At 37.5% G+C, this 15794-nt stretch overlaps 1 protein-coding gene across 1 annotated transcript in view; it reads right to left on the bottom strand.

Moving 5' to 3' along the window:
- UNC13C (unc-13 homolog C) overlaps window positions 1-15794 on the bottom strand; it is a 511573-nt gene that overhangs the window by 257437 nt on the left and 238342 nt on the right. The window contains exons 10-11 of the mRNA XM_037053932.1: window positions 4277-4446; window positions 1189-1304 (exon numbers count right to left, since the gene is read on the bottom strand). Coding sequence (XP_036909827.1) covers window positions 1189-1304; window positions 4277-4446 — 286 coding nt within the window. The remainder of the gene's footprint in view (window positions 1-1188; window positions 1305-4276; window positions 4447-15794) is intronic.

Raw genomic sequence — 15794 nt, 5'->3', positions numbered from 1 at the left:
GCAAATCTTCTTTGTGCACACTTTAAGGCTTTCCATCTTTCCAGTTCAAGAATTTTTTTATTGGTCTGAAAACTTAACCACCTGTTTTGAAAGGATGATATTCAATAACACTTGACAGATTATAGTCAGGAAATTAAGCCTATGTCCTATATCTAATTACTATGTAATGTGTAAAAGACCTAAATACTACTCCCCATTCCTTCTGTAGTAAAATGGAGGTGTAAATAATTACCCAAAGATTCTCTCAGCATTTTTTTCTATCTTAGGTAGGTACTTATCTCTTTGGACACAGGGAGAGATATATTCCTTAGCTTCTCCTCATATTTTTTGATACATGGGACAAGTGTCATTTGTATTAGAGAAAGGTTTTGGTAACACCTCTAGCTAAGCTCTCAGACACAAGCAGCCAATAGAAGCTCATGATTGTATGTCTGTGCATCTACACTGAGGTAAAAAGGAACTGGTGATTCTGCCTGTCAGAATCAAACTGGGTGGTCTCTCCCTCTCTCTAACCCAGCCAGGCTCTGCCTTTTGGGTGGGTATATTGCCTGCTATGCCTGGGTAACTGCGCTCTGACACTCTGCATACCCAGGTACATTTGTGGAAGCAGAGATAGAATAGAGGAGGGCTCAATATGTACGAAGCCCTTTGTTGTTCTCAGAAAAAGGGAGAAAAATTACTGCTTATTACATGGGCTCCCCAAAGCCATTGATACAACATCAGCATTTCTATATTTCTAGTTGTAAATACTCTTCTTTAAATCTTCAATAAAATCTAAACAGTAACAAAGAGTTCTCAAAAACACTCCTGGTTTGGAGCCTCTCCTGAATTATGGAAGTAATACCATATCTTTGATGCTTCCAAAATATTTGTCATGACTTCTTATTTCTTCAATACATGCTTTTTGACATTCTTTGTTCTCTTGGAAGAGTAGTCATTTTATTTGGTCTCCTAATTCATTATCTCACTGTCTTGTTTATTACTACTTGCCTCATGTGTTTGCTCTGAACTCTCACTGAAGGACACCAGCTCGGTCATTACTTCTGTGGTATTGAGTGAGAACTGCAGAGACAACTCCACAGAGCTAACTCGACTCCATATTCTAAACAAAAAATTTTGTTTTATGTTTCATGATCAAGACCAATTTCTTTTCTAGGTTTTATTATTAATAAAATTCACTTGACTTACCTCATGTAAACATGTGTATTGTATGTGATATGGAGCAACCTTCTCCTCTCCTTTTATTTCCACATTGATTTTTAATCGAATGGCCCCAGAGACAGCTGACTTATCTGTCCGTTTCTCTGATAAAGCAAAAAAGTAATTGGTCAGTCATTTTCGACAATACCATATTTCCCATACAAGTTCTCAAAAGGTTTAAAAGAGGCTCAGGTTGCTAAAAGCCATTTTTCTAGATCTAGTATGATTATTACCTAACCAGAAGGATTCTGCTAAATACCATTTAAAATAATGTGCCAACTGTGTCACTCTGATTATCAAACTGCATTATAGACACTTCAAGAAAAGCTTATCAGAAGACCTGATATAAATTTCTTTGTACTTAATTAGTTCATTCAATAAAATAAATTATTTAGGCAAATAAAAGCAGTATAACTTAAAGATAAAATTAACCAGGAAAGTAATGTATCTGAAGGCTTCCACTTCTCTTTCTGTGCTTGAAAAGATGAGTTAAAACTCTGGCTAATAACAAATTGCATATATATAGTATGTAATATATTTACAGGGTCTGGCAGAAGTAGTGCCTGCCACCTGCTTGAGTGTGGTTGGTAGGGTACTCACATGAGTGTACTAATTTATAGTTTTAATTAGAAAATTTCACTTAAAATGTCGTAAGTGTGCTGAGTGTGCTGTCACTGTATTATAGAATTACATGCTTATGATTTTATAATAAAAGATTTTGTGATAAAAAGGGGTGTTATTTGTGCCAGATCCTGTATATAACCAACTGTGTGTGTGTGTGTGTGTGTGTGTGTGTGTAGAGAGAGTATTTTCTTCATTAGTGATTTATAAAGACCTACAGTCTATAGCCTGTGTTTACTCATGACTGTTGGATTAACTGTTTATTTAAATGGAATCAATCTGTAGTTAACTCCATCAAAATACTGTGTGCACACAGACATGTCAAGTATAAACTGATCAGTAGCTTTGGCAGAAATAGAGTGTGAATTCTCAGAGTGTGAAAGTAGCAGGAGACCTACACTGGGCACCCACTTCACAGATGAAACCTAGACGAGCTGACCCACTCACAAATGAAATGTCAGGGGTCAGAGTGCCACAAAGTCAGTGGTGAAGACTTCCTTAATTGACCTTCTTTCTAAGTATAACTATTTTTAGCCATGGCATAAAGTTAACTCATGAAGTCTGCTTTTTCTAATGAAATGTCTGCTGATTTTATATTGTTAATATTTAGTCACTGTTTTGTAAAGATTCTTCCCTAAGGAGTTTCTCTTACTGGCTGGGAGATTGTGGATTCTCAATAAATCCCAGTATTAAACTTCCCTGCTGGGGCAAAAAGAAATTCAAGTCCTAGGGCTTTTAAATTTTATTTTATTTTATTTTACTTTTATTTTTTAATCACAGACTGCTGTCTTCCCCAGAGCCCCAAGAGAGCATTACTGGATCTTTGATTTTAATTGTAATTGTCCCAGTGCATCCAGGGGACACAGGCTCTGCTTGGATGCCAAGGATCTTAGCCAAGCTCTCTTCTGCACGGTGGAGTGAATTCTAAGTGACAAGGAGTGACGAACTTTGTACCAAGTATGAAAATATGGTACTTATGTGGACTGAACCACTGAAGGATTTGACAGAAAGCTAAAATGTGCTCAATCCCTCCCTATTTTAAAAGGTTGGACACAAACAAAGAGGGAACAAAGTACAAACTGTAGGTGAGCAGGCAAAGCCCGCCATGCTGTGTTACATCTGTTTCCTCTGCAGAGTGTGAAGGGCAGTTTCAGAGTGTGTAGCGGATTTTACTAACAGCACATTCAAATTCCTTGGCAAAATTAATACTCTACATGTACGTTTTGTCAAAGGAACAATTTGAGAAAATTGTGTTCTGAGTTCTAATTGCCTCATGTTAACTTATTACAGGAAAAAGTCCCTGTATAGGCAAACCTCTTTAATTAAAACACAATTTGTGAGTTTGCCCTTGCTTTAAATCTGTATTTTAAGATATAAAGCTATTTTATAGTATAAACAAAACATGAAAAGATGACCATTATAACTTTGGTAAAAATTTTATGCTGATAATGTAGATGTACCAATTCCCTTTAAGAAACACTTCTTTGGGTTTTATTTTTACAATGAATTCTTAGTCTAGCTTCAATTTTGTGTACAGGTAAGTTATATATTGGTCCTTCTTTAAATTATTACATAATTTAGTGTTTTATTAATTCTGTGACCTTATCCCTTTACTTTGTGAAATATTATATTACTTAAAATATGTACATTAATAAAACCCAGAAGCACTGTTCAATTTGCTAAAATATATTGATATTCTAAATGGAAAAGAAGACTCTTTGTAATCTTGGAACTATGTAACCCCTCTTTGATTCACCACCAGTACTTAAAAATTTAATGAAAACATTTCAAAATATCATGATTAAGAAATTTTGGATCATGTTCTTTATAGATATAAAGATTATCCATATTTTTCACTATTTTAAAATCAGAACTAAAGTTTCTAGGTTATTATTCTAGTAAAAGTTGAATTAAAATTTATCTTTATTTAATTATTGGTTACATAATAAAATTTTTATTAATCTTAGCAATTAAACAGACTTTCATCATCATCATCAGAGTAAGCATAAGTGAGTTGGCATTTAGATCACCACTTGAAAGGTATCCAAAGTAAACTTTTCCATTATTGCTAAAATTCATTAAGAGACCAAAAGGAAGTAAGTCAAACAACATTAAGTCATAGGTTGATTATTGCTTTTTTGATACATTTACCAAAGGTTTTTGGAGCTACATTTATGATTTAAGAATTAAGAATAGGTTATAGTTTTCTCCCAAAAGACACCAGTTGATTCTTTGAAAAGACTTTTCTATTTTCATCTCAAACTTACCAATCTCTTCTAATAACATCAAATTTGAATGAATAGTTATCATCTTCTGTTTCTAATGAAACCAAACCATATAAAATCCAACAGAACTTTCTAGAAAGGCATTGGTTATTTTTTTAAAATCTTTTTGGGAATAGAATACATGTTACACATACCCTAGCATTTTATTTAACGTTTTATCAGATAGTCACCTAAGTTGTACCAGACATCCATTTCTCCACTCAGGGTCCTCACTTCCACAATCGTTTGTCCCAGAAAATCATCTGACTCCTTTTTGAAATGCTGCTTGACTCTGGATTTGATGTCATCATCTTCATCCCATACTCTGACTTTGATCCGATCCGTGGAGTTATGGCACTCACTGAAAATAAATGTGGGTGAGTTAACAGCCGCTGATAACTGCCCTAAATGGTATTTGATGTTAGCAACTTATTTTATGTCTACCCAGTTCAGAAAGGCATAGTACATATTACATAATAAATTAGATTTCCCACTGACCCATTCAATTCATGCATTTTGTAGGTATTGGGTATGTTGAGGGAAAGTTATATTAGTTAAATAATGTTGATTATAGGAAATCCTATCCCATTCAGTCCTATTTCCTTTTTTTTTTTTAAAAAGATTTTATTTATTTATTTATATTTAGAGGGGAAGGAGAGAGGGAGAGAAACATCAATGTATGGTTGCCTTTCGTGCATCCCCTGCTGGTAGTTGGCCTGCAAGGAACCGGCCTGCAACCCAGGCATGTGCCCTGACTGGGAATCGAACCTCGATCCTCTGGTTTGTCGGCCTGCGCTCAATCCACTGAGCTACACCAGCCAGGGCTAAGTCCTATTTTCTTTAACTGAACTAGATGTAATCAAATTTTGGTCAGAAAGATTTGTTTGGGGTATTTCACTATGACATATTTCTTATTCAGAACAGGTATCTGCAACACACAGAAAATTCTGCACTATACATATAAAGCTAATATTATTAGACTGGGTATGAAAAAGCAGACATTGGTCTCCCTGATAAGCCAAAAATCCCAGTAAGCATATAATATATTGTCAAGTCAAATAGAATTAGAGCAAAATCCTTTCATTTTTAACAATAAGCTGCACATTTTAGTCCATTCTTCATTGACAGGATTCCTCTACCTTACCTTGTTGAAGCAAACTATTAATACTTAGTATTGGCCATACACATCTTTCTCAACACTATGGTTTTTGTATATATTCTTATGATTTTCTTCCTGCTAACTAAACATTCTCTAAGAATTGACTTATCACCTGAGCTTTATAATATTCTCAACAGGTTTTTCAGCCAGTATAGATCCACACTGAGCTCTTAATTTACTCTGTACACACATTCACTTGAGTACAGGGGTCTTTAACCTGGGGTCAGTGAATGAGTTCTGAGCACCACTGAAATTGGATTTAAAGAAATTAAAAGACCAACTTAATCCTTATTTTCTTTCCATTATGAATATAGGTACCAAACTGCAGCAGTTTCATCAGTACCTATAAGATTTTCTTACCAATATATTTACTTAACATTACATGTGTATGGAACTAGATATGTTAGTGATAACCATCTTTACTGTACTAAAACTACGTCAATATAACTGATTTTATTTTTAATTCTATGTATTTTTATGCATTAAAAATATACTTTTGAAAAAGGGGTCTATAGCCTACACCAAATTTCCAAATGAGCTCATGGTACAGAAATTATTTAAGAGCTTCTGACAGTTTACTGTCTCTTTCATTAACCTATGAGGCAAAAATAATACAGCATATACAGGAATGAGATTTCAGGTCCCACATGCCAATGTGCAAAATCATAGCACCACTATTTCTACTTAATGTGGGAGTTTTCAACACAGAGCATTCTGGAAATTTCTGGGACATTTTTGGTCCCTTCAACAAATATCAAAGGGCACTATTGTTATTCAATGGACTAGGTAAGGGATCAAGACACCCTACTCCTGAAGGACAGGTTACATTATTTAAAATGACAGGAAGACATTGATGAAGATGCGAAACCCAAACCTCAGCTTGGAACTTAACCCTGTACATAAAGACACCAACATTTGGGTATGTTTTAGTAGATACTGAAAATTTCTGGCAAACAACTAGTATATAAATCACTAATCAAAGTAAGATTTTATTATCATTGTTCAGAACTTTAAGTGTCTTTTCCATTTTGACATACCACATTACCAATGTCAAAACCACTCAAAGTATTTGAATCAAAATATTGTATCAGTCTGCATTTGAGATGGCGCATTCATGCTAATTTTATTCACGGATGAAAGTAAATTGTCTACTAAACTATGTATTTTGGGTAGTTTTGTCTCTCTTCACATACTAAAATATATATTAGAATAGTTTTATTTCTCCTTTATATTATAGCTAGAATATAATATTGATTCTTAAATTATATTTCTAGGTTAAGTTATATATTTTGTTTCAAATAATATCAAATTATTTTATATAAAAAGGTCACTGTGTCTAATAAGGTTGAAATGTACAAATTATTTCTGTGACTTAACTATGGATCTCATTTTCTTTATCTATAAAATAGGGATAATAATATGTATCTTATATTTGTAGAAAATAGGGGAAATAATGTCTTACAGCAGTTGGCATGGTGATAGACACATAGCACTTGATCTATGTTAGTCATATTATTACAGTGTCGTTATTCCATGAGTTCTTTTTGAAGGTAGAGCCCATTTTAATATCTATATCATCAACACATTTTTAGAACACATTTTTTCATTAAAGAAGTCTGCAAAGTTTTACCAAAATAAAATCCCCTTAATTATATCTGAAGAAAAATAATTTTATTATTCTTAGAAATAGTACAACTAACAAATAAATTATCCAATTTTAATAGTTATTTTATTGTTAAAATGTTGTCGATGTAATGTGGAGGAAGAATGAATTCATGATAATATATACCTAGGAGCAAACAAAGCCCATTTTTCACCAAGGAGAGATGTCAGAAAAGATAAGAGCACAGCTGTCTCCCATATACTCAGAATTTCAAGGACGACTATAAAAACGTACACAGCTTAAATCATGCTGGTAAGAATATTTAGATAATTAAATCTTTGGCAATTTACCCATAATTTATATTAGAAATGACAAAGATTTTAATTTCTTTGCTATAAATAAATTCTATGCAGAAACAAAAACCCAGCAACTGGCTCATTGGTCTCATACTTGTCTTAGGAAAAGAATGAATGGAGGAAGATGGCGGTGGAGTAGGACACAGGATTTCACTTCTCTCCACGCACCGGAGAAGGACCTGGCTGATCTGCGGAAGAGCACAGCAGATGCCCAACGGGGACCCAGCATATAAGAAGGCAGGACTCCAGAGAGTGTAGCGGACACTGAATGACCAGAGGTTGAGGAGAGGAGACGACCACAGATCAACAAGGTAGGAGGGAGCAGCGCAGAGGCAGTGGCAGGCCCCCTGCCAGGCCGCGCCAGGGCCTTGGCCGCCACCCCAGTCTCTGAGAGCCGAGGGTGGGCAACACCGACTCTGGGAGAGAACTGGTCACCAGCACCGCCCCCATCTGGCAGGGCGCAGATTGGAAAACACCATAAGAGATCTGCCAGTAGTGGCAGAGAGAGGAGTGAGCATTCGGAAGCAAACCAGAAAGCTCTGATAACCCATGAAGTCAGGTTGCCGGCTTGGGAGAAATGAGAGTTGCCAGAGCACTCCCTGCTTCTCAGGGCCTGTGCCGACCCTTGAACAGACTCGGGGAGTCTTGGGCTGCTGGCAGGGCCTCTAGAAGTGAGTCAGTTGCAACCTCCATCCCTACTCACCCGGCACAGACCAGCTCCATCCCTGCTCAGCTGGCGCAGACTGGGAGGCACTGGGAGTCAAGCCCTGGCCTTCGGCTTGGGTGGCTGCAGGTCGCCCGTGCCTCCCAGGCCCCGAGGGGCCCTCGCCGGCCCTCTACTTGGGGAACTGCCAGTCGCCCATGCTTTCCTGGCGGGGCGGGGTCTGCGCCGACTCTCAGCTTGGGGAATTGAGAGTCCACCGGGCAATCCCTGTGGCTCGGGACCTACACTGGCTCTCGAACAGTCTCGGGGAGTCTCGGGCTGCTGGCTGGGCCCCTGGAAGAGAGCCAGTCGCCAGCTCCATCCCTACTCAGCCGGCGCAAACAGGGAAACACAGGGAGTCAGGCTGTGGCTGTTGGTTTGGGAGAATTGTGAGTTGCCCTGTGTGTTCAGCCACAACACAGGGAAAGGTCCGCACCCAAGCCTACGAGAACAGGAAAGTCTGGCTGGGAGCCCGCGCCCTCATGCCAGACCAGGGCTGGAAAGCCTGGGAGAAAATCCGCTCTCAGTAGGGCGCAGGAGAGCGGCGCCAGTCTGGATCTTGGGGGGGTACTAGCGAGACCAGTTGAGCATACTGAGGCACAAGAAGAGCCACATGAACAGCCCCTCAGGCTGCTGCAGCTACTGAGACCAGAAGAAAAGGTTTGACTAGCTGGACACCACCCAGAGGAGTAGTGGTAGCAGAGAACACCAAGATACCTACAGGAGACTGCACCACTGAATTTCACAGGTATCCTACCACAGAAGTTCACACCATAAACTCAGGGTACCAGAACAGATCAATTTAAGAAACTGAGGCCAACAAGAAGAGCATCACAAACAATGGGAAGACAAAGAAACAATCCCCAAATGAAAGAAAAGGAGGAAGTCTCAGAAAGAATGTTAGATGAAATAGAGGCAAGCCAACTATCAGATATTGAATTCAAAGCACTGGTTATCAGGAAATTCAAAGAGCTTACAATGAGCTACCAGAAACTACAGGGGAGCTACAATGAACTCTCTGCAAACTATACCAACATGAAAAAGGAAATAGAAACCATCAGTAAAGGCCAAGAGGAAATGAAGAATACAATTTCTGAACTGAAGAACACAGTAGAAGGTATGAAGAATAGAATCGATATGGCGGAAGATCGCATAAGTGAGATTGAAGACAGGATAGAAAGAATCTCCCAGACAGACCAAATAATGGAAAAGAGAATCAGAAAAAATGAGGAGAATTTAAGAGAAATGCAAGACAACATGAAACGTAATAATATCCGAATAATAGGAATACCAGAAGGAGAGGAAGAAGAACAAGGGATAGAAAACCTACTTGAAAGAGTAATAACAGAAAATTTTCCTAAGTTGAGGAGAGAGAAAGTCACACGGATTCAGGAATCGCAGAGAGTCCCAGTCAGGTGGAACCCAAAGAGGCCTACTGCAAGACACATCATCATTAAAATGGCAAACCTCCAAGACAAAGAGAAAATCCTAAAGGCAGCAAGGGAGAAAAAGGAAATAACATACAAGGGGGTCCCAATAAGGTTGGCTACTGACTTCTCAATGGAAACATTCCAAGCAAGAAGAGAATGGCAAGAAATATTCCAAGTAATGAGAAACAGAGGCCTACAACCAAGGCTACTGTACCCAGCAAGGCTCTCAATCAAGATAGAAGGCCAAATAAAGAGCTTCCAAGACAAAAGAAGTCTAAAAGAATACGCCTCCACCAAACCAGCTCTACAAGAATTACTAAAAGGGCTGCTTTAAGGAAAGGAAGGAAAAGAGAGAGACAGAGAGGAACACAGGTACATAAATGGCAATGAATAAGTACCTTTCGATAATAACTTTAAACGTAAATGGATTAAATGCACCAATTAAGAGACATAGAATAGCTGAATGGATAAGAAAGCATGACCCACACATATGCTGCCTACAAGAGACCCACCTCAGGTCAAAAGACCACCACAGACTAAAAGTGAAAGGATGGAAACAAATTTTCCAAGCAAATGGACATGAAAAAAAAGCCGGGGTAGCAATCCTCATATCAGACAAAATAGACTTCAAAAAAAGGGCCATAAAGAGAGACCCAGAAGGTCACTTCATAATACTCAAGGGAAGAATCCACCAAGAAGACATTAACATCATAAATATATATGCACCCAACATAGGAGCACCCAAATATATAAAGAAAATCCTAGAGGACCTCAAGAAAGATATTGACAGCAACACAATTATAGTAGGGGATTTTAACACCCCACTGTCAAAAATGGACAGATCTTCCAAACAAAATATCAACAAAGATATAGCAGCATTAAACGACACTCTAGAAGAAATGGACCTAATTGATATATATAGAGCCATCCATCCCAAAGAAACTAAATACACTTTCTTTTCAAACGCACATGGAACATTTTCAAAGATAGATCACATGATAGGACACAAAACCAGTCTCAACAACTTCAGGAAAATAGAAATCATACCAAGCATCTTCTCTGATCACAAGGGACTGAAATTGGAAACCAACCCCACAGGAAAAAACCCAAAACACCCAAAATCATGGAGACTGAATGGTAGGCTATTGAACAATGAATGGGTCAAGATTGAAATTAGGGAGGAAATCAAAAAACTCCTTGAAACAAATGAAAATGAACTCACCACAACCCAAAATTTATGGGACACAGTGAAGGCAGTCCTGAGAGGGAAGTTCATAGCGATACAGGCTCACCTAAAGAGGATAGAAACATTTCAAACAAACAACCTAACCCAACGCCTGCAAGAACTCGAGGAACAACAACAAAGACAGCCCAGAGCAAGTAGAAGGAAGGAAATAACCAAGATCAAAGCAGAATTAAATGACATAGAGACTAAAAGCACAATTCTAAAGATCAATGAATCCAGGAGTTGGTTTTTTGAAAAGATAAACAAAATAGACAAACCTTTAAGTAGGCTCATTAAGAAAAGAAGAGAGAGGACACAAATAAACACAATCAGAAATGAAAGAGGAGAGATTACAACTGATACCACAGAAATAGAAAGGATTGTAAGAAATTACTATGCGGAACTGTATGCCAAGAAATTTGAAAACCTGGGTGAAATGGACAAATTTCTAGAAAAATATAATCTTCCAAAACTCAATGAAAAAGAAGCAGAAAACCTGAACAGGCCAATAACAGCAAATGAAATTGAAGAAGTAATCAAAAAACTCCCATCACACAAAAGCCCTGGGCCAGATGGTTTCACAGGAGAATTCTACAAAGCTTTTAAGGAAGAGCTAACCCCTATTCTTCACAGACTATTCCAAAAAATCCAAAAGGAGGGAAAACTCCCCAACTCTTTCTATGAAGCCAGCATCACCCTAATCCCAAAGCCAGATAGAGACACAACAAAGAAAGAAAATTACAGACCAATATCACTGATGAACATAGATGCTAAAATCCTCAACAAAATATTGGCAAATCGCATCCAACAATACATCAAAAAGATCATACACCATGACCAAGTGGGATTCATCCCGGGGATGCAAGGATGGTTCAATATACGCAAATCAATAAATGTAATACACGAAATAAACAAAAGCAAAGACAAAAACCACATGGTCATATCAATAGATGCGGAAAAAGCTTTTGATAAGGTACAACACCCATTTATGATAAAGGTACTCAGCAAGGTGGGAATAGAGGGAACATTCCTCAATATAATAAAGGCCATATATGAAAGACCTACAGCCAACATCATACTCAATGGGCAAAAACTAAAAGCTTTTCCACTAAGATCAGGTACAAGACAAGGTTGCCCACTTTCACCACTTCTATTCAATATAGTATTAGAAGTTCTAGCTGCAGCGATCAGACAAGAAAAGGAAATAAAAGGCATCCAAATCGGAAAGGAGGAAACAAAACTGGCATTGTTTGCAGATGACATGATAGTGTACATGGAAAACCCTATAGCCTCTACCAAAAAACTGCTGGAACTAATAAATGAATTTGGCATAACAGCGGGATACAAAGTTAATATCCAGAAATCAAAGGCATTTTTGTATACCAACAATGAAGCAGCAGAAGCAGAAATCAGGAAAAAAATCCCATTCGATATAGCAAAAAGAAAAATAAAATATCTGGGAATAAACCTAACCAAGGAGGTAAAAGACCTGTATGCAGAAAACTACACAACACTGAAGAAAGAAATCAAGGAAGACACAAATAAATGGAAACATATACCGTGTTCATGGATTGGAAGAATTAACATCATCAAAATGTCCATACTACCCAAAGCAATTTACAGATTCAATGCAATACCTATTAAAGTACCAATGGCGTATTTCACAGACATAGAACAAACACTTCAAAAATTTATATGGAACCAGAAAAGACCCCGAATAGCTGCTGCAATTTTGAGAAAGAAGAACAAAGTAGGAGGGATCACAATACCTGATATCAAACTGTATTACAAGGCCACTGTAATCAAAACAGCCTGGTACTGGCACAAAAACAGGCACATAGACCAATGGAATAGAACAGAGAGCCCAGAAATAAACCCAACTCTCTACAGTCAATTAATATTCGACAAAGGGGGCAATAACATAAAATGGAGTAAAGACAGCCTTTTCAACAAATGGTGTTGGGAGAACTGGACAGCTACATGCAAAAAAATGAAACTTGAGCACCAACTTACACCATACACCAAAATAAATTCAAGGTGGATAAAAGACTTAAATATAAGCCGTGAAACCATTAAAACCCTAGAGGAGAGCCTTGGCAAGAAAATCTCAGATATTCCACGCAGCAATATTTTTACTGATACGTCCCCTAGAGCAAGGAACATAAAGGAAAGAATAAACAAATGGGATCTCATCAAAATTAAAAGCTTCTGCATGGCTAAGGAAAACAGTATCAAGATACAAAGAGAAGCAACAGCTTGGGAAAACATATTTGCCAATGATACCTCAGATAAGGGTTTAATCTCCAAAATATACAAAGAACTCATTCGACTCCACTCAAAGAAGACAAGCAACCCGATTAAAAAATGGGCAGAGAACTTGAACAGACATTTCTCCAAGGAGGACATACAGAGGATCCAGAGACACATGAAAAGATGCTCGATATCACTAGCTATCAGAGAGATGCAAATTAAAACCACAATGAGATACCACTTAACACCAGTCAGAATGGCTATCATAAACAAAGAAACAAACAACAAGTGCTGGAGAGGTTGTGGGGAAAAGGGGACCCTAGTTCACTGTTGGTGGGATTGCAGACTGGTACAACCACTATGGAAAATAGTATGGAATTTTCTAAGAAAACTAAAAATAAATGTGTCTTTTGACCCAGCAATTCCACTCTTAGGAGTATATTCTAAGAATCCTGAAACACCCATACAAAAGAACCTGTGCACCCCGATGTTCATAGCAGCACAATTCACGACAGCCAAGAGTTGGAAGCAACCTAGATGCCTAGATGCCCTTCGGTCAATACTGCATCAAAAAGCCATGGTACATTTACACAGTGGAATTCTGTGCTGCAGAAAGGAAGAAGGAACTCCTACCCTTTGCAACATCATGGATGGAACTGAAAAGCATTATGCTAAGCGAAATAAGCCTGGTGGTGAAAGACAAATACATATGATCTCACTGTTAACAGGAATCTAAACAAAACAAATAAGCAAGAAAAATATGACCAATGACACTCAAATACGGAACAGGCTGACAGGGTCCAGAAGGGAGAGGGGAGAGAATCATAGGGGGAAAGGGGATGGACTCACAGGAACAAGTATAAAGGACACATGGACAATAACTAAGGGTGGGGGGTGGAAATGGGAGGGAGGCGGGGAGCATGGGGCGGGGGCTGGGCAGCGTTGGGAATATAAGACAGAAAGCTGTACTTGAACAAGAATTAAATAAAAAGATATTTAAACAATAAATTAAAATAAAATAAAAAACACCAAAAAAAGAGAATGAATGAAAACTTAGGGTATCAGGAAAAATAGTTACCTTTGCCATAAACTTAAAACTCAAAATATTATAAAAGCAGGAAGAAGACCCTTATTGTTACTTTTTGATAATTCATCAGAGTTCACATAAGTTCTAGGAGACAAAGATCAATTATTTTCTTTTACCTGCAAATAACAGGCTCAATAAATGGCAAACTCTAGATAATAAAGATTGGTAACCATTTCTAGAAGCTTTTTAAGGTAAAAATTTTTAGCTAAATATATACACAATTAGTAATCTATGTAAAACAGTAATAACATATACATATATGTATACATATCTCTACACAAATATGTACATATACATGCATTATCTCCTCTCCCTTTTTGTATGTAATTATGCATGAGGTCTATCTGGAAAAATTTCAAGTATTGTTAAAACAATGAGAATGGTTTGCACAACACTGATGTTTCCTGGCAGCCAAAGAGAGTGGACTGGAATGTGCATGTGTGAACAATGATGACTTCACTGTACTAGTCAGTGGGGGCTGTAGACAACATTGAATGAGCATGTGTATTGTATGGCCATCACATTGAAAATGACTGAGCGAGTAGAAGAATGAATCTGCATCAAATTTTATGTTAAGTTTGAATGTTCCTCCATGGAAGCTATTCAGATGATTCAGAAGGCTGCAGCTATGGGCAACTGGTGATTGGCAGCTTCATCTTGACAATGTACCTGCTCATGCATCATATCTCATGCAGAGTATTTTGGCAAAATGTCTAATCGACCAGGTGACTAAGCCCCCTCTACAGTCCAGATTTGTCACCCTGCGACTTCTGGCTTTTCCCAAACCTAAAATCACCTTTGAAAGGGGAGAGATTTCAGACTGTAGATGAGAACCAGGGAAATGCAATGAGGCAGCTGATGGTGATTGGGAGAACTGCGTGAGGTCCCAAGGTACCTACTTTGAAGGGGACTGAGGTGTCATTGTCTTATGTACAATGTTTCTTGTATCTTCTATTGTCTTCAGTGCATGTCTCTATTTTTCATTGTACATGACGGGATACCTTCTGGACAGACTTCATATGTATGTTATATACCAAAAGGAGGGAGGGACGATACTATTTTCCTTTTCAAGTTTCTTTGAGAAATAGCTTCTTTTTTTCATACATCTTCCAACGGTCCACTCATTTTTCCATGAAGTTTCTGCATTAATTTGGTTTGTATTTTTGTTTTCATTGTGATACAAAAAGTTCACAAATGCCTTTATTCATACATCCATCTATTTATTCAGCCACCCATTAAAGTTATTTATCGAACATCCCCTTATGTGCTAGACACAATGGAGGCTGACCAAGGTTACATGATTCAATCAATCAAACTCTTCATTTTTTGAGGTAAAAATACAATGTATTTGAAATTAATGGATTCAGGACAAATATAAATAATTAATGAGCTGCCCTTATAAATATACTTGTAATTTTGACAAAGGAAATTTCAATCTCTCTGCATTTCTCATTGAAACTATGTTTTTCATTTTTAAATTAAGAAAAAAATATAATTTAGAATAATTTTAGACTTGCAGAAAAGTTGTAGAGTGCACAAAGTCTTCTTGCACACCAGGATTCCCCGATTGTTAACGTCTTTCATTAACAACACTGGTTCTACCTGTTTCTCATAAAGGCTTGCTAGTTCCTACCTTCTTTATATTTTCTGAAGAGCTATTTTTGAGGAGTAGTAAAAATAAACAATTTTAGGTTTAAATCATCAGAAACTTATGTTTTGATTTGCACAGAGTAAACAGTGGGACTGTTGTTTCTAATACTGGAAGTTACATAAGGATTTTGCAACGGGTATAAAACCAGAGAAAGATGTAGACTAAGTACGGTGGAGAGGCACCGTATATGAATTCCCAGCATCTCTAAACATTCTCCTTCCACTTGGATGTATCCCTCATCCACT

Source organism: Sturnira hondurensis, unplaced genomic scaffold, assembly GCF_014824575.4.
Source record: "Sturnira hondurensis isolate 20B ecotype Veracruz unplaced genomic scaffold, ASM1482457v3 Scaffold0008196, whole genome shotgun sequence".
NCBI classification, from domain to species: Eukaryota; Metazoa; Chordata; class Mammalia; order Chiroptera; family Phyllostomidae; genus Sturnira; species Sturnira hondurensis.
Note: the sequence above shows the minus strand (reverse complement) of the source record. Positions and strands in the feature narration are given on the sequence as shown.